Raw genomic sequence first — 24,059 nt, 5'->3', positions numbered from 1 at the left:
TTATATGCGCCCTGTCCACTCCAGTCATTTAAATAATTCGTTGTTACGACGACTTATTTGTTCCCTTGTTTTAATAAATCGTGGACTCCTTTAACTAATTCCCTCCCTCACTTTGATTTAACGAATTACAACGTGGCCACAATATAGTAAAACAAGGTAAGTTTTTATTGTTTTTATCGTGCTGAGGTATTATTAATTCGTGGCCACGAAACAATATTCACCTGAATATTCACCAATTCACAAAAATATACGTCTTTAGCATTCACTATTTAATTAATAGTATCAAACAGTTTTTCTTACCTGTGAAGATAGCTCTTCAGTGAAGGCCGACTAGTGTTCTCATACAGCTTTTTTCCGACTTTAAACAAATACCCATTTAAATGCTTAGGATGTTTGCGTTGTAAGAATATACAGGGAGACTTTAGATTTAAAAACGGTGTCTCGTTGTTTTCTCAGTCAAATCATACAATTTCCTAGTGCGTGAGCTCACTAGGGAATACAAATATGGCGGCGCGGTGGCTTCACTGTTTATGACGTCATGAGCTATCCAGTCATTCTAGATCAGTGGTTTGTTCATGTTTCAAAGCTTAGTTGGTTTCTATTGGTAATTTTGCCAATACCTCCCATGATCCATCATATACAGTAAATAATTATTTTTTAGAAAAAAATATTGTAATTCACCTAAATTTGATTACAATTCAGAGAGTAACGATTCGATTAAAAAACTATAGATGATGCATCTCTTCCTCTAATTCGTTTATTAAAAATAATTACTATATTAATCATCACAATATTGTTATTTTTAATATTTTATTTTTGTATATGCAAATAATTACAAATTACATTACAAATATGCAAATAATAAACAGTACAACAAATACAATATAAGAAAGACGTCTGACTGCTCAAGCGAAATACGTCGCTAAAGAGAACTGAATTTGGGATAGCACGACTGCGAGATTAATATTTATTAATATATAATATGTTGCCTACTTTATTCACAATAAAACAGTACATTAATATGCATCTGATTACATTTTTAAAAATATATATTCTTTAGCTTTTATGGATTGATGCAGAATTGTTCAAATCAGCATCGCGAAGCATCGTAAAAACAAATATATTCCACAACCCAACTGAAAACTGATAAAAAAACACATTTTGTGCATAAAGTTAACTATGGCGTAACGATCAGCATATATGAAACTCAACAATGGTGGCATGTTTCATGCTGCAATGCATGCTGGGTGTTAGCATAGTCCAAAACTCATTCATGACTCAAAGCATGCATTGCCGCATGAATAAATTATGCAGCTAAATTGTCTTACAATTTTCTACTTTTATTTTGTGTCCGCTTTTTACTTCTATTGTCACCATTGTTGAGGTTTGAGTGTTAATGTCTTAAGTGTGTCTCAACTTTTACACAAAAGATAGTAGCAGTTTTGAAAGCGCTTCATCTTTTCACAGTGTTACAGGGATCTTTCTATCACAACAGCTTTTTTATTCATTAATGCCACAACTTCCCTATTGTTTGCTTTAAATCAGACTTCAAGAAAAAAACAGTGGCTTAAACCAATTTATCATAGTCATCTGACTGCCATAAAACCAAACATCTTAACCTTATCTGCTTTTCATCAATCTCTTTCTTTAGCAATACACAAAATTTATCTGAAACTTACTTAAATTAACAAAGGTCAAGGACCAATCCCCATAATGGTGACTTCAAATGAAAGTTATTTTCAAGAAATCATCAAAATTACCTAGCAAACACCTCTGTTAATTCTCAATAAGAACTTTTGCAAACATATGAAAGAAACAAAGGCAAACTGGTTTGTAGTACCAAATGTTATTTTATTTGCAGCTGACTTTTTTCTGCTCTTGTTGTTCCTAAGTGATTCTGTGTGTTAACAGCAGGGGTCCAGTAGTGTTCATTTAACACTGAGGATTTTGCTGTGTATCAAGTTCCTACAATGTTCACCATGGGATTAATTAGTAACTTTTTTTTTTAAGAGGATTTTACTGAATATTTCAGCAACACCATACTAAGCTTTAAATGATGTTCTATTAACATTTGGGAAACTGGACATTTTTATGTTTTTGGAATTTAAAAAAAAATGTGTTCAAATTGTAAGGATGTGGCACTTCTCATCCAGTGTGCTACCCTCTTTACCCTTTGTTTTGCTAATGTTGGAAGCTCCTGGTTGGAGGATTTAATTTATGAACCGCCGAATTAACTTGTGAGTTGATATATGTGTTCCTGCTACAGTTGATTTTCACCTGCATTTATTCTGAAAGTCCCGTTTTGGCTGTCTACAGAAGTGCATGTATTGTGTGTGCATTCTCCATGGGTACACCAAAAATCAATAAATTAAACAAAAGAAAATTCAAAAACCAACACAGATTTCTCTTATTAGACATTTCCTGGTTCATTTAACCTGTGGTTTGGTTTTCTCGTGCTTAATACAAACTTATACAATAATTTTAACACTTAAGTTCTTCTTTTTCTGTATAATCCTTCACATAGTATCTCTTTCAAATAACAAACAATTTTTAAATAACAAACAAAAAATCTTTGGATTATTCTTAAAAGATGTTGCACACACTTTACCTCATATGACTTCCACATACAGAGCTATTTGCTATCCATGACTAGCCCCTTCATTCAACTTCCAGAGAACAGCTTTCCCTATATCAGGAAACACCAGATTATATCATGGGAAGTGCTACAGGAACCAGCAGCAGGGTAAACGAAAGCAAAACAAAAACATAATCTTTCAAAGTAGCAGCAGGCGTCCAGAATGTGACTAGATATTCCATTTAGCAACCTTTTTTGTGCCTACATTTTGTTAGCAGTAACGCTGGTACCTTTACAAAGTTGGTCAACTCTGTATGATTAGGCTAACCAAATGCTAAAAAATTTGAAACAAAACTGCACTACCTGTTTGAACCATGCAGCACAAACTATTTACCAGCTCAGCAGTTTAAACTAACTTAAAACCAGATGAAACAGACTCAACCTTCTCAAACGCACTGACAAAGAAAATAGGTGAAATCATGTACAAGTTACAAGACTTTTCAATCCACAAATCACCATCCTTGCAAACATTTACCATGAATTTACTCTAGTGAACTGTACTAACCATGACATTTTGGCAGAAATGTGGTATAATTATTTTGAATATTACTGCTATTAATAGTCATATTTGTTGTATTGAATATATAAGGGAAGTAAAGGAATACAATTACATTTTTATTATTAAACTATGGCTGTGTATTCTTTTTTTCATATTATTAATTTTTCATAACAAATATAATATATAGAGGCTTTTTTAGTTATAGCCATAATTTCCATAATTACCATGACCATGGCAGTGAGGAGCCATGCATTTTTTTTTTTTCTTACTGTAGTTTCCATAGTAGTAACTGTAGCTTTACTGTAGTCTAACCTTTTAAAAGTATGGACTGTGGAAGAAGAGCATTTAAATCAGTGTTTCAAATGTGCATTTCAGTGAGACAAAATATGTAATGTTATTGCTAACTTTAATTTGTGTCCTTTATTATTGGTCCCCCTATCCCACTGGTGCTAGCAAATAAAGTGCTGGTGCCACCATCTGTAAAACTTGTTTGCACCACTCTCATATGCTAGTCCTGCAGTAAAGAAAGATTAGCATACATTATTATATTAGAATACAGGTAGCTTCACACACACAATCGATCATCAATCAATCAATCAATAATAATAATAAGAGACACATTTTTGTTCAAAACATAAAACAAACATCTGCCTTGATATTAAGATCTATAGACAATATGTGAATCTGCCAATTACATCTTAAAAACCCCCTCACAAAATTGTCTCATTATATAGGTGGTTTTGTTTGTAACATCCTCAAAAGAGTCTGTTCTGTCTCTCTGAAACACACTTACACACAAGAAATACATGCTCACACCTGGAGACCAACAAAAGCTTGAGTTGGCCTCTGTGAAGAATGTTTTTAAACAGAGCTTACAACTACTAGACTGTCTGCAAAATGTTTATTTCTTTAATGCGGCAGGCTCCATACTTTATCTACCCCCCGCTTGCTGTGGTCGCCCCACTCACTAGAAAGAACAGCAGTCTGCCATAAAACTTTAGTTTCAACACTTGGCTCACTCACTCATCAGTGCATCAGATGAACTTTTGCATGCTGGCCCAGAAACAGCTCCAGCCAAGCTGCCTAATAAACTGTGCTAACTGAAGCCCCAGAAGACTCTGAAAGTCCATCTAGTGGTTGCTAGAAAAACAAAGTCATCTGAGGTTCTAATGATTTTTTTTTTAACTTGTAAAACGGTTTGTAACCATTTGGACTATGAAAGAGTCTAAAGATTATGATGGAAAACAATCTGGCCTACAACAGCCTTACCTTGTGTTGAGCAATTCCACCGACCGGCTTCATGTTCTGTCCAGCCAGAACCATGGACTTACAATCCACACAGGAGCCAATTGTTAACTGCTTGCCATTGTCAATTACCAGGGTCTGGCTGACCCTTGGAGCATAGAGGAACACAGGCAAGCGGTCAACGCACACCGCTTTCAGCCCAAGATGTCTCTTCTTCTCTTTCCTACAGAAGAAGCAGATGAATGTGTTGCAGTTATACTGGCGTGCCCAGGGGCTGCTGGATGGGCCTGATCCTGAGCCCTGACTCTCATGTTGGGTCCACTGGCCCAGAAGGTCATGGTAGCACAGTGCACAGGCAGAAACAAGGCCTGTGGCATCAGCAGGGCGGGCACGGGGAGCGGGAGGGTGGACAGTTAGAAAAGGAAAAAAGGGTTCTCGCTCTCCACAACGCCCCGGAGGGTTAACATGAAGCTGATACTCTGTTCCTCCAGAGAGCTCCTCTCCACACAAGTAACAGATGGAGGTGTGGCTTGTGGTTGTTATGACAGTCTGAGAAAGGGTCGACAGAGGTCCTCTGGGGGGGGATACCAAGACTCCTCCCCTTCCCATGGCCAGGTGGTATCTCTCACGGAACATGCTGAGGGAAGTAATGAGCTCCTCACTTAGACAGAGACAGTACTCTGCCCAGACCCCCTCCAAGATGCTGTGACATGCGACACAGCAGTGTACCTGTCCATTACGTACACTCTGAGCATTTGGAGGGCATTGTAGCTGCTTTATGAATGGGAAATACATTGCACTGCGGGATTTACTTGCACCAGCATGGGTAAATGCCGTCCTGATCTCTCGACCGCAGTCCTTCCCACATAGGTAGCAGGCCTCACTGTGATTCTGTGGCATGGAGGGGAGTGGGTGGATTTTTGGTAATCCATCCACACATTCATTCATGGCAGGTGGAGAAAGAGGGGTTGCAGCGCCAGCGTTGAGGGGCACTACATAGAGTCGCTGGAGAACAGGCACATCTGCTAGCTCGAACCCTCGCCACTGTTGCATCAGGGAAGAGTGGCAAGTGGTACAAACCAGAGTATATCCACCCAGGTTGAGTGGCACAGCACCAGGTGGAGGGGTGTGGAGCCACAGAAAAGGAAAGAATGGTTCGCTGGACGCTCTCTCCTGCTTCTGCACAAACACTCTGAAGCGGCCCCCTGCTGAAAGCTTGATTCCACAAATATAACAGACGCATTCGTCAGCAGAAAGACTGGAGTGACATTTAGCAGCTTGACTGCGCTCTATATCAAAGTCTCTCTCATCATCACTGGTGATGTTAATCTCGCAGCTGTCAGTCACGTCCAAATCACCGGTGGACGCATGTATCCACTGCTTATTACACGTAATGATGCCGTTATCCTGCAGGGGTGTGCGCACAGACTGACTGTCATACTGCTGGACAGCCATGGACACAGATGAGTGCGATATGTGATTGATCATTTTAGTCGCACGCCGATCTGATTTGGGTACGTCCTGAGCTGTGTAAACTCTGGTCGGGTATCGCGCTGACTCAGGGCTGCTTTTAACACTCATTGCGCTCTTTCTGCCGCCTTCTCTTGAGGCTTTATTAGACGCGCGGAAACCTGTGGCATTACTGCTATTCATGCACACTGACAGGTCCAAGTCCTGCTCGGACAAGTCATTATCAGAGAAGGAGGACATGTCCGACTCATTGGCGTCATAATTACTAACGCTCATTCTCCGCTCAAGATCGTAGGAAATGTTCCGTAAATCGCACTGGTATGGTCTCTTAAGCCAGTACATGCGCTTTTCTATGGGCGTCCTGTTGCGCTCGAATGAGTTCCACTGTTCGCGCAGGAAGCAGTGGCACACGGCGCACACCAGAGCGTCCCCATCCGGACCGATCTCCGGCGCGCCTGGAGCCGGGTCCTGGCCTTGCAGGAATGGGAAAAACGCGCTATCCTTTTCTCGTTGGTATTTTACCTGTAAGCTCAGCTCTTTTCCCGGGGTCACTCCGCTCCCACAGATGAAGCAGTGGATGAAGAAAATCCCGTTGCGCTCGGGGATGCACACGCTGCCGGACAGAGCGCTCTCCTCCCCGTGCAAAGACGAAGCCATTCGCTGTAGCGCCTTGGAGGTCGGCGTGAGCTCCGGATCGTTCATAGTTTCATGCGCAAAAGTACTTCAGAATCACAAGCAGCGTGATTTTAAAGCCAGTTAGCATTCTTTGTGCGTTTTCTCACATATGTAGCGCCATTGATCCCGCGGGGGGAAAAACTCGTTCACTCCGCAAACTCACTCGCTCCGCCGATTTCTGATTTGTGTGTCAGTGTAACAATCCACAAACGCACATTTGGACCGTCGTCTGGAGTCACATCCTTATGAGGCGGCGTAATCCGTGTGCTGTTAGAGAGTAGAAAATCTTAATAAAGTTGCCTGGCGAAGTTTCCTCACACCAGTTTGTGGCTGTGAGACGACTGAACTGAACACAGCGCCATCTCTCTCACTCACTCAGTGTCACACACACACACACACACACGTTTGTTTCACTAGCCTATAGTTACGACATCTCATAGACTTCCGTTGTTTTTATATTAGACTCATATTTTCGCCTAACACGAAAGTGTGCAAAACACTATATGATTTGGCCTATTAGACCCAAGTCATTTTTCACTAGTGAAGTCTGGCACACTTGTTTAACTATATTAATGGGGACATTTTTTTAATAGTGATGACTGACATCTCATTGACTTCTATAGTTTTTTATATCATGTGAATGATACTATTCTTCTCTAGCCTAACCACCCTACCCCTAAATATCACAGAAACCTGAGTAAAGCACTATATTTAAATATAAACACGATTTGGCCACAGGTTTTACAATCACTTCTTGTGCAATCATGCTAGTCAGATGTAAAACATTTCAAAAATGATTTTGGTCAAGCTCTGGTTATAAAATGTTAGCATTTATGAAACAAAATGTAACAAAATAGTGTTAAATAGTGTTAACATGTATATTAAAGTTTTTTTTATTATTGTTATTATTTTTTTTATTTTTATATATAACAGTTGACATGTGTTGTCAAAGTCTGTGGAAAAAGACCCATTGTTGGTGACATAATCATCACATCTGGATTCACTGCTCTCATTCAGAATCCAGTCTCTGCTTGTAAGGTTGTAGTAGCCTACTCATTTAATATTATTAATAACAGTAATCGACAAAGCTTACAGCATGAGATTCAGTGTTGTGACATCCATATTCTTATGGAATTTAAAAACATGTTGTGCACAAACTGTTCTGCTCAAAATGTTTAAACAACTGTATAATTTAGACACATAAACTTCAACAATCAGCATATGAATCTCAACAATTTTCATGCTTCATGTTGCACTGCATGTCGCCATAATACAAAACTCATTCATGCATTGCGACATTAAATCATTATACAGCTGATTTGTCGTATCATTTAATTTATGTGCATTTATTTTTGCAGTTGTTTTTGATGCGACCTCTTAATAGCTTGTTTTGTGATGTTCAGAGATGATCTGTTAAATCTGAATAGTTTGCTGATTGTCACCATTGTTGAGATATACTGTAGGCTGATTGTTGATGCCTGTGTGGCAAATCCCAAATGGCACACTTCATATGCGCTTATGGCTTTAAGGATTTACAATGTCCCTGTGTGCAAAGCTGAAGTCCACCTTCATAGAGTGGCTTTTAGAAGGGAATATCTCATTGTCACAACACTACTGTTCTTACACTGTCAAGTCAAAGAATCATGTCATGTCATTTTGCCAACTTCGCTTGGCGGCGGTTGGCTGCATGGATGAGAAAGTAATGACCAGGGTCTTCTGTCTTGTATGGCCAGCTCCTGACAAACCGTAAAGTCACAGAGTTGATGTATAATTACACAAAACAACTTTTTGTTGTTGGCAACTTTATAATGATATCATCATCAATAAGTAAGCAACCTCACCTGATCTCATTTAATTTGTCTTCTTACAACACATAACTGTGTTCTTTAAACATCTGGTTTTAAATGCCAGATGTAAAATTAACATGAAAAGTCAAGGATCAATTGTAACATGGGCTGATTCAGAAAGACGGAGTTTAGGATCCAAATGCAGTTCTAGAAGTTTATTAACAAAATAACAAAAAGTGAATCCAGGCAAAGGCAAAAACAGAGTACATCCAAACACAGTGAAAAAGGGCAGGCAGAAACAGAACTGAAAACAATGCACACAGTACATCCACAAAGGACAACACCAGAGGCCTGTTGCATGCTAGTTAAACATTCTCAGAGTTTTAGAGTAGGTTTAAGTTAATTGATAAATCAAATCTATTTATGAGATTATTTTTGAAAGCATCTTCACTTTACAGCATTTTTACACAAGTGCCTAAAACTTTTCACAGTAGATTTGCAGGTAGGTTTCCTCAAGCGTCTTGGAGACGTTGCCGCAGTTTTTCTGGATTTAGTTTGTATCAGTTTTTTCTGTTTCTTCATGTAACCCCATAAGATATAACAGCAATTAAATCGGAAGATCAGACCACAAATGCGCAGTATAAGTTGTCTTTTTTTATACTGTTACAGCGAATGTTGAATGTTGAGTTGATGGGCCCCATTAACTTCCATAGTAGGCTATGACATTTTTTTACTGTGGAAGTCAATGAGGCCCATCAAATGTTTGGTTACCGACATTCTTCAAAATATCTTCTTTTGTGTTCAGCACAGGTTTGGAACAACTTGAGGCCGAGACAATGATGACATAATTTTCATCAGAATTTTCAGCTTCAGAACCCTGTGAATAGAAAAAAGGGGGATGATAACCAAGGCAAAACATAAACAGAAGAAGCCCAGTCAAAGACACACGCAAGGCGTTGTGAGAGTATTCAGCCTACATCAGATACTGACTCCAGGTAGAGGGGTTAAGGGAAGCCAAACATTGGAGCATCTGCTCAAAATCCTGGTTTGCCTGCTCTGCCTGGCTATTGGATTGTGGAACCTCAACGACACACTGGCGGTGGCCCAATCTGCTGGCAGAATTCCTCTAAGAAATGTCTAAAACTACATCATCTGGAAGACCATATAGCTCGCCTCAAGAACAAAGAGCAGACTTCCATTAGGGCTCGCCTGAGGTGAGGTATAATCAGGATGGGGGCAGAAGAAAAGGTAAACTAAACAGATAAAATGCATGCAGATTAAATAAAAACAAATAAATAAAAAAAGTCTTCCCTTATTGATGTTGTGGAGTTACTATTGTCCAAGTTACCCCTTAAGGGGTAAAACTGAGGCCTTTGATCATATGGGTGATCATATGGAAGGTGTGTGTGCAATCAGGAAGGACCCACGGTTGGCACAAATTTTGAAAACAAAAAATGCCACCCACACAGCGAACTCATTGCTGTAATGAGGAACATTGTGACTGATGGACTAGTGAAGGAAATCAGTTATTCATGGTTTACATGAAAGTAGACTGAGCCAGAACTGAAATCATTTCCATTGTATTTTGCTACTTCAATGAAAAATACTTGAAATTGCATAAGGGCTGTTTTACGGTGAAGTGAGGAGAAGATGAAGAGAGAGTTGAAACGGTTATATTTTGCAGCAGTTAAAAAAAAAAAAAAACCACGGATATATATTTAAATGACAGGACCAGGGTATACATCTTTGAAAATATCCTTGTGCTGAATTTTGGTCAGTAGCTATAAAGGTAAAGGGTCATAGAAGTCTTTGTACTGGGGACTGAAATCCTTGTCCACTTTGAAATAATAATAATAAGGATTTTGTTTAGTTCTTCTTGCGCTGTTGTGCACATTGGGCAACAAATGCTCTCCAGTGGGCAGGCGCAGGATATGTCCATCCAGTCCTGCATTCAGTGTCTGTTTCTTTCAGCTTTCTGTCTTGTTGCAGGATTTTGTTGCAGCTTCTCGTTCAAGGCTTGTGGTCACGTGTTGCAGACCAGGATCGGTTTCTGATAGTAACAGAATGTCTTCTGCAAATTCAAGGTCTGTACGCTGGTATTTGTTCTTCCACAGGATACCAATGCGTGGGCATGTCATCGTTCTCATCATGACAATGTCCATGGCTAGCAGGAACAGAAATGGAGATAGGACGCAGCCTTCCTGCATACTGGTGACGATGTTAAAATCTATGAACCCGTTTTCTATCTTGACGCAGCAGCTGGAATTTTAGGTACAGGTTCCGGAAGATACTGATGTTCTGCCGGGAGTCTCCATAGGATCTCGCGATTTCCCTGAGAGAGTCCCTATGGAAACTATTGAAGGCCTTCTAAAAGTCTGTAAAGATGATGACCAGTGGCGCCAAATGAAAATTTGGTCACTGCAAGATTGTCCCATATGGAACCCAACTTGCACTTCTTGTAGCACTTTGTCCACTTTGCAGACGTTGCAGTAGGATGATGCTGCAGACTGTCTAAGACTGAGAGCATCATTATGCCTCGCCAATTTTTGCAATCAGCCAATTTATCACTCTCTTTGGTAGTTTAACAATCAAACCTTTTCTCCTGTCCCTGGGGACACATTAAGCTTGTCAGCGCTCATTGAACAGTTTAATTATCATGGCCACTCGCTGTCGCTGCCTTGCATCAGCAGTTTGGCATCCAGCCCTTGAGCCTTGCTGCTCTTCAAGGCTTGTATCACTTTCCATACTTCATTGGCCAGGATGTTAATCAAATCTATGAACCCGCATGTTCATTAGATCAGTCTTTCCCAATTCTGTTCCTAGAAGTATACCAAGAGTACATATTTTGGATGTCACCCTAATTTGATCCATCCATTTCAGTTCTCAGGTATGTTTGAATAAAAAGAGTTTATCAACAGTACAAAAATATGTACTGTCGGTGTGCCTCTAGGAACAGAGTTGGGAAACACTGCATTAGATCACACTGCCCCACATGCATCTACATGCTCTGGAGACACAGTCCTTCTCTTCCCGTAAAGTAGCCCAGATAGGTTGCCATGGCCCCATGAATTCCCAGGGTCAGATGCAACAAGAGGAATGTGAGGACTCAAATGCAAAGTTCAAATAACCTCTTTATTTGAGGCAAAAAAGGCACAACCCTGAATAGGGAAAAGAGCACAGTACAGGGCAGGACTGGAACACAGCAGGTGGACAGGACAATGAACATAAAAAAAAATGAACACACAGGGTGCTTCTCAATACTCAAATTGATGCTTCCTCATTTCCTTGCTCCTCCATCCTCCAGACTGTGACCCAGAAACCGATCAAAGTAAACCATCTTGAAGGACATCTCAATTCTCTAATTGCACCATTAGGAGACGAGGAACGAGGAGTGAGGAAGCTTCCAGAAGAGACTATGGGTGCTTATCATTTCTTATTTGTGCATCCTCGTGTCCTTTCCTCGCTTCCTCGTGTCTCAGCTCCACCCCCTGTAGGGTGCAAGGGAAGGCTGCAAGGAAAGAAAATGAGGAAGGAGGAGTCGAAGGAAAGCTTATTTGTATATTGGAATATTCTTGATCACTCGAACGTCACTTTAAAGCGTCATCAGCTGCGCTCAAAGGATCTGCCCTTATGTTGTTAAAGTTTTTTTTTTTTTAAAGAAATTAATAAATAATAAAGATAAAGCAAGATGCCCTATTGATATATGTGTGTGATATATGGTTTATTTAAACTCCAAAGGTTAAAGCATAAATTCTAATTATTGTGACAGAGAATGTATATGTGCGTCAGGTTTCTCGACAAGAAAGACTTGTCATACACCTAACCATACACCACATATAATACACCTGTGCATCCTCACTCATAGTTCCTCTGGAAGCTTCCTCACTCCTCATTCCTTTGCAGTGCAATTAGAGAATTGAGATGTCCTTCAAGATGTGTTTTTTTGTCAAAACACCTAACACACATATAGACTATCCTCCCTTTTCACATCTGTCAAAATCATTCTAATTTATGTTTTACCTTTGCAGTTTAAACCATACATCTCACATATTTCAAAGGGGCATCTTGCTTTATTGTTATTTATACAGACCCACCCGAAGGGCGAAGGGATGGTGAGAAGGGTAGCTGAATGATGGTGAGAAGAGATGGTAAAAGCAGGCAGATGGGACCCTGGAGGCGTAGATGGTGGTGCTGAATGGAGTTGCCTGGGGGTCGAGACCCAGAGCACAGTATGGATGCAGCCATGATGTTACGGTGGCCGACGACATCCGGGCGATGACTTGCTCGGGTGAGGCTGGTGGTTGCACGACCTAAGGCTTCACATCACAGCAAGGTGTTCCCGGGGAAGACGATGGGCTGCAGGCATCCAGCAGAGGCAGGGCTGAAGGACTGGCTGAGATTTGCGGTGAAGGTGACAGAGGTAAGCTTGCTCACACCCCTGGTCAAACTCACTCTGGGGCTCCGGCTCCGGCTCCGGGGAGATGGTCGGTACTGTCCCTTCCTCTTCGGGCTCTGGCTCACTCATCGCGGTGGGCAATCACTCTCCGTCTGTGCTGGGCTCTAGCGAAATCTCCTCTGTCTATGTGGATAGTTGGTTGGGCTCTGGGTCTAGCTGTGTCCTGTATCAGGGAGAGACATTCTCTAGACACCTGATGATGGCCTCCCTCTAGTCAAGCCCTGAGGTGTCTGGGAAGTCTACAGGTTGAGGTAGTTGGCCCCAATCCAAAACAACGGTTTGAGGGTCTCGTCATCATCATAGGAGAAGGTGACGGCAAGACGGCAGAATTGTTCTGTATACAAATTTTTTTTTTTAATCAACGCCCTTTTGGGCAATCACATTTTGCTGCATTATCCATTTCTTGTTCCGGTCTTCTGTTACACAGTGTTCCACAGACAGAAGAAGATTACAATGATGATGAGTTAAAAAAATAAAAAAATACAAATAAAAGAAAGAAAGAAAGAAAAACCATAAGTCCAAATAATACAGGAGCAGTAGCAAACACTTCAGCATAAGTGTGACCGGCCAAATAAGAACACAGCAACTTAAATGTAGACCAACGAGGCTAAATAATGACACACAGCTGAACTAAGATAACTAATCATATCAGTAACCATGACAACAAAACAGAAACAGGAAAATCAAAGGAACACAGAATCTAGAGAATACAAACTAAAAGTCCATGATAACAACACTGACTGAACATAATTGTGACACTGCACTTGCCATTATTTTTAATCGAAGAAGACCAAGTGTTTTATCCAAGCACCAATGGCAAGGAAAGCCCCTTATACTTGGGAGTGGCCACGTATGAGATGTTTCTGAGTGTTTATCCCTCCTATCTTCTTCGAGGTCTTGATAAATTGGTGAAATTCTTTGTTGTTTAGAATCCAGTTTTCCAATAATTATTTTGTCTTTTATGATTGTAATAAAGAACTCTGTCTCGTCTTCTGTCCAAACATACCGCGCCATCATTAAAGAATGATCGACTTTTACGTAGGCCAGGTAACCTGTAGGCCAAATGCGAAAAAACTGTTTCCATTGCAGGTTTGCGAAATATTCCTTTTTCGAATTGCCTGAAAACCCACCTCTTGTGAGCGTAAATCCTTTTTTGTTTGTGATATATGGGAGTTTTTGCGAAATTGACGTGTTTGCATTGACCGTATTTTAAATTCGCAGTTTCAGTTTGCGCAATTTGGAGGGTAATGGAAATGCACTACTGTTCATTCCCGCCTTGGAAATTAGTATAAATTCATGATATTTTTAATAACAATCTCTTAATCCTTAACAGAGAAGTTGTTCGGGTTATGTTCTGTTTTCTGTGGGTGTTTTGCATGTTTCCTTTATTCTAGTTTTCCCGCTTGTCTGATTCTTGTTGCCTTTTTTACTGATTTAATTACACCTAAACTGAGTTGCATTAATCATCCCTGTGTATTTATAGCCTTGATTTGGATTCATTCATGGTTTGTTCTCATCTATGTATGCTGGGTTGTTCTGTTCCTGTGGTTTCATGGGTGATATTCCTGAGTGTTTTGGTTCCTTTGAGTTTTGTAATAAAGAAGTACTGCTGCATTTAAATCCAACCTTATTATTTTTGTTTTTTTGCAACCCATTGTGACAGAAGTCAAAAAATACTTAAATTTTCTCATAATACACATTGTTCAATGATTCTCAAAGGAGTTGTTGGATGAATCAGTCTCTCTAAATCCCTCTAAAGGCTTTCCCAGAGCCTCCTCTGCTCTGATTGGTCAGATGGCCCAGTCTGTTGTGATAGGTCTACTGCTTACTGATCCTGTCGGAAGCTACACAGCCATTAACATAACTGAACGTCAGCTCTGTCCTGATGCTTCCTACAGCTCAGCGATTGAACTGTAAAGACAGTAACGATGACGTTTTGTCCATGTTTACCATTTACCATATCAATCCGAGTGCAAACTAGTTATTTAACCCGAACCTCCATCGCAAGGACAACTTGAGCAGGACCTATGCATATGTTCGCCCAGCACTAACGTGAATGACTGATGTAACAAACATTTGTAAAACAAATCTTGCTCCATCCTTTATCTTTACTCAAAGTAGTAAGAACAACTGACAATCTGCATTAAGTTTTAGGTAATAGTGCACAGCAGCTTAGCAGAAGTATTTCAGCAAGACAGTAATAACGTCGGAAAAACTTTCACAATAAAACACAAAACTAAGTATTTTGAACATCTGGTAGAAAATATATAGGCCTGCATCAATAATTATTCATATACAGGTTGTGATTCTGAGGAGCAAGCTGGTCCAAATAAACTATACTGACCCATATTTCAAGAGCAAGCGTTTTGCGAATCCCGTGTTGAATTTGAGAAGCAGTCGTCGGTAAAATAATGTTTGAGGACTGGCCACGTTGTTCACGGGCGGACAACGTACAACATAGGCGCGCATTATGCAAATGTATCTTCTAGTGACGTAGAACCGTAAAGCAGTAGGATTTGAATAAAAAAGGACTCGTATTGGCGGTTCAGAGTCGATTTTTCTTTGGGAGACAATATCTTTATTTATCGTGCACTTTCAACTTTAAAACTTTGCAGAACGTTTACATTCACAAACAGCTATATTACACACTGCATGAAAGTGAATATTCGAAAAACCATAATGGGGCAACAAAGACAGTATACTGCCAAGACTATGCTATTTCCACCACCTTCCTGCATTGTCCTGAGTTCACCATGCACCCCCTGGATATGTAAACAGAGCACATAACTGCTGAGTGTAGGTGACAGGTATAACTCTTATAACTTCAGGTATAACTTCTTATTTTGGAGTGATGTGATGTATTCAAAAATTAGCAGTAGGCTACCATGTTTTCTGAATAGTCAATACAGATTGTTCAGTTTGTTTCAAAGCAGCTTTACAGAGATAACTGGAAAATAATACTACAAAGTTTGTTTCCAGAAGAAAATAGTGTCACAGTCCAGCTTAAGTAAGCTCAGTGATGTTTAATTTTTGTTGTAAAAAAGTTATTAATTTAGTTAATTTATATATATATAGCCGCTCTGGAGAAAACCGTGATGTCATCGTCCAGCTCAGTTCAGTTCTCATATAATGGTGTCAGTGCAGGCAGATCAATAATATTGTTGAATATTAAATTAAATGTCCCCAACTAAGCAAGCCAAAAGCCAAAGGTGACAAAGGCGAAAAAATGAGAAAAAGGCGACAGTGGCAAGGAACCACAACTCCACCAGGTGACAGAATGGAGAAAAAAACCTTGGGAGAACCGAGGCTCAGTCGGGGGGCCAGTTCTCCTCTGGTCAACGAGCGAACAGTGTATGATTATGATTCAGGCAGCATTATAGGTCAGAAGTCAGATTGGATTGGAACATTCAGAATATTATCCACTATCCAGTTTCAGTGTCAGATCAGTGTCGATGGCTGTCATGTCAATGAGGCCTTAGTTGACACAATCTCTGCTGACACTTCAGGGATGCGTTGTGGTCGCGTCTAGGCGCAGGTCCTCCATCTGATCTGGATATGGCCCTGATCCGGCTGACTACATCACACATTAAAATACACACAATAAATGTGTACACAAAAGAATACACACAATAAAATAAATATATTACCCTTAATTTAATTGAAGAAAGGTTTTACACATAATTTAATTCTTTTAAATTAAATCAGTTTAGTTTAGTTTAGATTATTTAATTAAATTAAATTCATAATTTAAGTTAAATATGTTTAACATTTGTAACATTTGTTAAAATAATTTACTGAAGTTTAATTAATTCAAAAGACTGGTATCTGTCACTGAGTGAAGCAACTAGACTCTGGCGACCAGGCACAATGTACAGTAGGCGGCGGTAATGCTCTAAAGCAGAGAGCGGCCATTAAACATCAAGAAGAAGAACTTGAGCATTAGCAAGAGCAGAGCAAGAGATGACTTGATTAACCTATACAAAATGAAGTTGCTGGATCGCCGCTTTTAAACACAAAACGTATATATATTTGGCATCTTAATACATGTACGAGTGAACATATTGTCATGTACTGGTTTCGAAATGTGACGCGATATAATTCCATGTTATTGGGAGGCAGGTAAGATTAGGTAAATAGAGTGTAACTGACATTTCATTAATTTCATTTTTAAATATTCATAGTCACGGTTTAAATTTTATGCGCTTAGTATCAGATTTCTGCCAACATTATGAGGTGTTTGAAGATGTGCGAATTGTTCCGTTGATTTTGTTGTTATTTTTGTCTTGTCTTTTTTTCTATCGCTTTAGTAGGTTGTGATTGATGATGATGGTTAGCATTGGTTGTTTTGATATTAATTTATGATGTTCATCCCCTGACTGAACACAAAAAGCTTCAATTAGATGACACAGATATATAATGCACCTGTATACGCTCTCTGGGATTAAAATACTTATTTTATATAACTTTATAAACGCGATTAATTTATTTATTTGCATATAAACATGTCATTAATATAATATATATATATATTTATGCATATTCATTATTTTATTTTAATACAGGGCAGTGGAACTCCAGGACTGGATTTGAAGAACCCTCCAGTAGGATGACTGTAAAATGAGTTTTGTGTAGAATTTGCTTTCATTTATTTAAAACCTGTCCTAGGCCATAGGTTGTGTAAACAATGCTGAAGTGGTTTTCGGCAGATGAGTCCGGCTCTGCTCATGGAGTGAGTATTAAACATGCTTTTGATCAAATATCTTATAATGCAGATTATTTTTCTTGTCTCTTCCTGGGAGTGTTTAATGTTGAAATGTCTAGGAGTGAACTGCATCTTAGTTAAATGTGTCATTTCAACGTATTTATTTATTTGGTGAGATGCCGTGTAATAATCAATAATTATTACAATAATAATCAATATTGTAATTATTACAATAATCTCTGGTTATTATCACAAAGTAAACCCCTTCAGGGTAACGCAAGACCCCAAACACACACCTTCAACGGTGGGATCCTGATCACCCTGGGTGATTTATGATAATAACCTTCTGAGTGTATATTATCCATTACATGTATGTTCATGGTCATTAATAGATCCTTTGCTTGTCTCAGGCTCCTGGCTCCCCGTCGCTGGACACAGGCACCGATATAAGATTTTCTGAGATCACTGAGCAGCTGACGCAAATGCAGGAACTTGTGGCTCATCTAAAAGAGTTGATCAGGGAGAAGGATGCAGCACTCGGCAATAAAGATGAACAAGTCAAGGTAACTTTTCAATTCTGAAAAATATGTTCAGTGGCCTGATGCCCACTGTTTTTATTTAGTTTAATTCAAAAATGCATTAAGATGCTGTTCAAACATACAATTACTTGATGTTTTTAAGAAGAGCTCTGTCCTGCTCATATTGCCCATCCCCCTCGAAGTGCAGAGCAGGATATATGACAAAACATCTTTGGGAGGAAATAAAATTAAACTTGGCTTAGTTCCAAAATGTTGTGTAATTTCTAATGCTTTCCGTGTTCTTGGACTTTTAATGTTTAACTTATATAACACTTTTACAATTTATATATGGTAAAATCCTAAATTGCACAAGAAATATAGACTAGAAAAAGACTAAAACTAAAAAGCCTTCTGTCAGCATCTCCATTATTTTCAATGGCGTCTGCTCGGCTAGCGTAATTACCCCAAAAATCTGTCATCTGGATGCTGACAATATTGCTCATTGCACTTTGTTCAGGGAGCGGGTGGCACATAAAAATATCTTCTCAGTCTCAACGTACACACAGAACCACATAAATTAAATATAAAACAACATACCAATGCAGTTTTACTCTAGACTCTTGTGTGCATGGCGTGCGGTTAAAAGCGGCATACAACTAATAATAATGATAATAATAATATGTTTATTTTTTATAGCGCCTTTCAAGAACCCAAGGTCGCTTCACAAAATAATACAAACAGTTGACAGACAAAGAGACAAGCAATCTGCTTATTATAACAATCAGACAAGCAGAAAAGCATGGAGACAACCAATAACTACAAATAATTAACATGAGAAGTTATATAATCAAAGAAAACATAAATGTTGATAAAGTAAGCTTGTAACATAAAAAAATTAAAAGTGGAAGACAAAGAAATGGAGAGGAAAATAACAGGCATGACAGGCTTTATAAACTAATGTTAAACGTTTAAACTGGATGCGATTGACCACAGGATGCCAGTGAAGTTGGTAAAGGATTGGAGTGATATGTGCAGATTTTTTATTATATGTAAGTCAAGTCATCTTCATTTATATAGTGCTTTTAACAATGTAGATTGTTCCAAAGTGATAATTGGAAATTAAAGTAACAGAGATTGTTTTGGCTTTACAGCAGCTCTAGAATAAAATTATTGTCCAGCTAAAGTTAGCTTTGATTGATTCACTTCTGTCGCAACGATCATTAGTTATTAACTTAGGGGCCGCTAACACAACACCGTTTTAACAGAAAACTCTTAAGTTCTCTCTGCGCAAACTTTAAAAATGCGAACCTGTGAGAACGCTGATGGCGTGCACATGCATATTACGAGTTCAGTCTATAGGTATGCGCGTTTGAATATACAGTATGTGCGCAGGCGTGTAGTCCTTCCCTACAAACCAATCAACAAACTACTTGTCTGGCCTTAAAATTTATAATACAGAATTTTTATCGCGTCCACGTAGCCACGCGAACCGGAATTATCCCGACAATGCTTTATCTGTAGAGAGGTAAAGGGAGGGGAGCAGCAGAGTTTTGCACCATTTGAAGGCGATGTATAGCTTTGGTGGGTAAGGAGTTACAGTAGTCCAATCTGGAGGTTATAAACGCGTGGATAACAGTTTCAGCATCTACAAAGTTAAGAGAGGGGTGTGTATGAACAATATTCCGCAAGTGGAAGAAGCATGAATTAACAATCTGACCAATGTGTGAGTGAAAACATAACGAGGAGTCAAACAAAACTCCCAGATTTCGCACAGTTTTTGAAGGCCTAATCTGGACACCACCATGCCGGGGTAAACTCTGTGATTTAGGGCCAATCAACAAGATTTCAGTTTTCCCAGCATTAAGCTGTAAGAAGTTATCAGACATCATGTTTGAAGTTCCTGAAGGCAAGAGATAACAGAATCGGGTGGACAAACTGAGTTGGGATTAATTGTGAAATTAATTTGAATATCATCAGCGTAATTATGAAAGTTGAAACCATGCTGTCTGATGATCTGCTCTAGTGGCAGCACATAAATGAGAAATAAAAGAGGACCAAGTACAGAACCTTGAGGTACACCATGAGAAATAGTGACGGTACGGGATCGACTTTCACCTATCCTAACTAATTGCTGTCTATCCGTTAGATGATAAGTTAACCACTGAAGAGCAGCTGCAGTGATACCTATTGCCAAGCCCGGATAGGCAGAACCACAAAGAAACCCTACTCAATGAACAAGAGGAAACTTTCCCACTGAGAGTGCAAGACTTCAATATGTTTACACTACTCATACTCATTAACTGTCACCCACTCGCTTCATTGATACAAGCACGAGTAGAAGTACTGGTTTTAGGGAAAGCGCCTTCAATGATGCTGAATATATTTCTATCTGATACTAAAAATATAAAAGTTATTTATATATTTTGCTGTAGTGCGTCATTAAGAAATATCGGTAACACTTTTACAATAAGGTTCATTAGTTAACCACCTTAGTTAACATGAACTAAGAATGAACAATAATTCTTCAGTATTTATTCATCTTAGTTAATATTAATTTCAACATTTACTAATAAGTTATTAAAATCAGTGATTGTATTTGTTAACATTAGTTAATGCACTGTGAACTAATATGAACTAACAATGAACAGTTGTATTTTTATTAACTATAACATTAACAAAGATTAATAAATACTGTAACAAATGTATTGCTCATTTTTAGTTCATGTTAGTTAATACATTAACTAATGTTAACTAATGAACCTTATTGTAAAGTGTTAGCGAAATATCAGTTTACATTTCCAAACTTTCCTTTTGCCAGTAATGCAGTGAGATAGTCTGATAACAGATGGTATGCTCCACACAGAGATCTGATCTCACCATAATCAGGTCTGTCTGGGATTACATGAAGAAACATAAAAAACTGAGACAGACTAAATTCAGAAGAACTGTGGCGATGTCTCCAAGAAGCTTGAAGAAATGCCTACCTGAAAAACTGTGCAAATGTACCTAGAACAAAAGCTGTTTCAAACTCAAAGGGTGCTCACATCAAATATTGATTTAGTTTATAGAATAATATTTTTTAAATCATCAAAACTTTACAGAATTTTTACACAAGTGCCTAAAACTGTTCACAGTACTGTAGCTTTGTTGGTAGGTTTCTTCAAGCGTCTTGGGGACATTGCCACATAAATCTCACTGGATTATTCCAATTAATGGCAACAGGAATGTTTGGAAATGTAAACAGATTTTTCCTATTGACACACTATAGCAAAATATATAATACATAACTGGCTTAATGTGCCTAAGACTTTTGCATAGTACTGTGTGTGTGTGTGTGTGTGTGTGTGTGTGTGTGTGTGTACTGTACTTATGCTGTACTTGAAAGCAACCAGTTCTTTATTTGCTCTTGTGTTGCAAATGAGCAGAGAAAGTCCAAAATAGTTGTGACACTTCATTCAAGTAAAAATGAATAAATGACAAGATATGGACATTAGGTTTCCAACTGACAGCAATGTTTTGTAAATACAATAAGGATTAGTTTATATTTAAATTATACAGTGAAGAGTGCTTAACATTTAATTATTTAATTCAGTTTCTGTACCTGAAAACTATTGTTATACATAATGCTTGTAATTTGATTATTTGTCTTATTTTATTACTGACTTTAATTTTCTTCAACCTCCTATATGTGTAAACATCAAGGACATTTTCCATTACATCAGTCTCTGGAATAAGATGAACTAGAATGAATTGAAATTTGATGCAATTTTCCATTTTTTATTAAAATTCATGTCTGTAAATTTAAAGGGATAGTTCACCTAAATTCTGTCATAATTTAGTCACCCTCAAGTTGTTCCAAACCTGTATGAATTTTTCTTCAGTTGAAGTTTAAGGAGGATATTTAGAATAGGGGTAACCAAACAGTTGATGGACCATTGAGACTTCCATAGTATGAAAAAAAAAAATCTTCTATTGTGTTCAGCAGAAGAAATAAATTCATACAGGTTTGGAACAACTCGAGGGTGAGTAAATGATGAAAGAATTTTCTTTTTTTGGATGAACTATCCCGATAAAGGGTTAGTTGACCCATAAATGAAAATTCTGTCATTAAATACTCACCCTCATGTCGTTCCAAACCCATAAGACCGGGTCAGTATTGGCTGGTGCCTGCGTCAGCAACACACGCATAGTGCTCACGTGAACGGTGTCGGAGACTCACACAGAAGAGAAGAAATTGTTTAATAAAGTTGTTTTTTTTGCGAACAATAAGTATTCTCGTCGCTTCATAAAATTAAGGTTGAACCACTGTAGTCACATGGACTTTTTTAACTATGTCTTTACTACCTTCCTGGGCCTTAAAAGTGGGGATTACTTTGCAGTCTATGTCGGGTCAGAAAGCTCTAGGATTTCATCAAATATATCTTAATTTGTGTTCTGAGGATGAACACAAGACGAAGGTCTTGCGGGTTTGGAATTTTTTGTGTGAACTATCCCTTTAATGGGCGTCTGGTCTGTTAGGACTGCAGCAGTATGTGTGGTAGCAGGAGTATGATATGAATATAATGTTATTATAATGTGTAACTTCCTAAATTATCAGTGTCTGTTTGTATGTTTTGTGCACACATAAGGAAATTAAATAGTCAGTCCTCTACACTTTTAAGTCTGTGGTGCTCACGTATATCTTATTCGATTTGTTATGTGACTTGTATGTGTTTTTTTTTTATTTGGTAGGAGCTGATAGAACAAATGCAACTCTTGCGGAGCGAGAGAGAAAACTTTCAGTCAAAGTTGGAGGCAGAGCGTCACATTGCTCGGGCTCGGGTCAGAGATCTAATGGAGAAACATGAGGCTGAGCTCCTCAGGGCTGCTAATAAACACGAGGCTGAGATGTCAGAGAAGGAGCAGGCCTTACGCAGACAGCTTGAGACTCTTCAGCGCTCTATATCACTACCTGCAGACGCCTCAGCAAACCAATCCACCTGCATCACAGCCCAGAGAGTCACAGATCTGCAAGGTAGTCAACTATGCCACATACTTACAGAATGTCATCTGCAGTTTGACCTTTGTTTCTCAAATGACCTTAAACCCCTGTCCCATCTCAGTGACTTTATTGGTTTAGACACCAATAAACATGTTCTTAGTAGGGTTGTGTGATATTGACAAAACCCACCGATATTTTCTGTGATTTTATGCTGGTATCTTGGCTGGTTTAGGCCTTTTGAAGACAGCTGACTCCCAAAACCTTTTATATTCTGTGCTGTAGTCAGTTAACTGCAGTGACAGAAATGAACTTTTCCACTATGAGGCATTATTAGCCCCCATAACTGATTTCCAGGGGATTTTTTTGCCTTTATTAGGGCAATTCTTTTTTCAAACCTTATTAGATTAATCAGATAAACGCACTAAAACATGCACAGCCTGAGTAGTTACTTTTGTAGGCCAATTTTAGGATTTCTGTGTCCTGTCACTGCATTGTTGAATCTCTCAGTGGCTTTGTTTTTATATTTCTTTCTGTTCTCTTCTGTCCAATTTAGCTAAAGTGAAACTGAAAGATTCCGAGGTCAGTAAAGCAGAGGCAAAGTTCTTAAAGATGAAAGCATGGTCCAAGTCTCGGATTAGGCAGCTCGAGCAGGAACTCAAAAAAGTTCAGGTGAGAAAGTATATTGCATTTTTCGTCAGATTTGCACGTAAATACTCAGCTAAATTTAATTATCTTCTTTCTGTTTTTGACTTCAGTCTGGAGTATCTCTTGATATGTCCCCTGACATCACGTCCCTACATGGTCGCATTACTGAATTGCAAGAGGAGAGAGAGGAAATGCTCAGCAAACTGGAGCTGTATGAAGATATGAAGGCAAAAAATGGTATAAATAAGTGGAACCAGTGTTTCAGTGTTTGAGCAAGGGCTAGTATTATAGACCAACAATGAAAATATCAGGTATATTATAATTATATGCACTGTTTTTAATTATTGGGATATATGCATGAAAGTGATGCTCCTTTTTGACACATATGTTTGTAGAATTTTTAATTCCGTAAAAAAGTCACTTAATGCATCAACCAATTTATATAC

General features: G+C 38.7%; 2 protein-coding genes across 11 annotated transcripts in view; one reads left to right on the top strand and one right to left on the bottom strand.

Moving 5' to 3' along the window:
• The window catches only part of gse1b (Gse1 coiled-coil protein b), a 268,293-nt gene extending 261,452 nt beyond the window's left edge, over positions 1 to 6,841 (bottom strand). Inside the window, exon 1 of one of the 2 annotated variants that reach the window (XM_084408577.1) lies at positions 4,404 to 6,841. In XM_084408577.1, the coding sequence (XP_084264703.1) occupies positions 4,404 to 6,551 (2,148 nt within the window). In that variant the 5' untranslated portion in view covers positions 6,552 to 6,841. The remainder of the gene's footprint in view (positions 1 to 4,403) is intronic. The other variant, XM_084408578.1, reaches the window with a different exon arrangement.
• Positions 6,842 to 16,661: 9,820 nt separating this feature from the next.
• Positions 16,662 to 24,059, top strand: part of LOC311290850 (uncharacterized protein) — a 43,585-nt gene continuing 36,187 nt past the window's right edge. For 3 of the 9 annotated variants that reach the window (XM_084409565.1, XM_084409561.1, XM_084409558.1), the window contains exons 1-6: positions 16,670 to 16,886; positions 17,330 to 17,496; positions 17,880 to 18,032; positions 22,719 to 23,001; positions 23,522 to 23,637; positions 23,724 to 23,850. In XM_084409565.1, coding sequence (XP_084265691.1) covers positions 17,452 to 17,496; positions 17,880 to 18,032; positions 22,719 to 23,001; positions 23,522 to 23,637; positions 23,724 to 23,850 — 724 coding nt within the window. In that variant the 5' untranslated portion in view covers positions 16,670 to 16,886; positions 17,330 to 17,451. Of the gene's footprint in view, positions 16,897 to 17,329; positions 17,497 to 17,879; positions 18,033 to 22,718; positions 23,002 to 23,521; positions 23,638 to 23,723; positions 23,851 to 24,059 lie in introns of all 9 variants that reach the window. The other 6 variants (XM_084409564.1, XM_084409560.1, XM_084409559.1 and 3 more) reach the window with 4 other exon arrangements.

This window comes from Rutilus rutilus, assembly GCF_951802725.1.
Source record: "Rutilus rutilus genome assembly, chromosome: 5".
Classification (NCBI taxonomy): Eukaryota; Metazoa; Chordata; class Actinopteri; order Cypriniformes; family Leuciscidae; genus Rutilus; species Rutilus rutilus.
The sequence above is the reverse complement of the archived record's forward strand: the minus strand, read 5'-3'. Positions and strand labels throughout refer to the sequence as shown.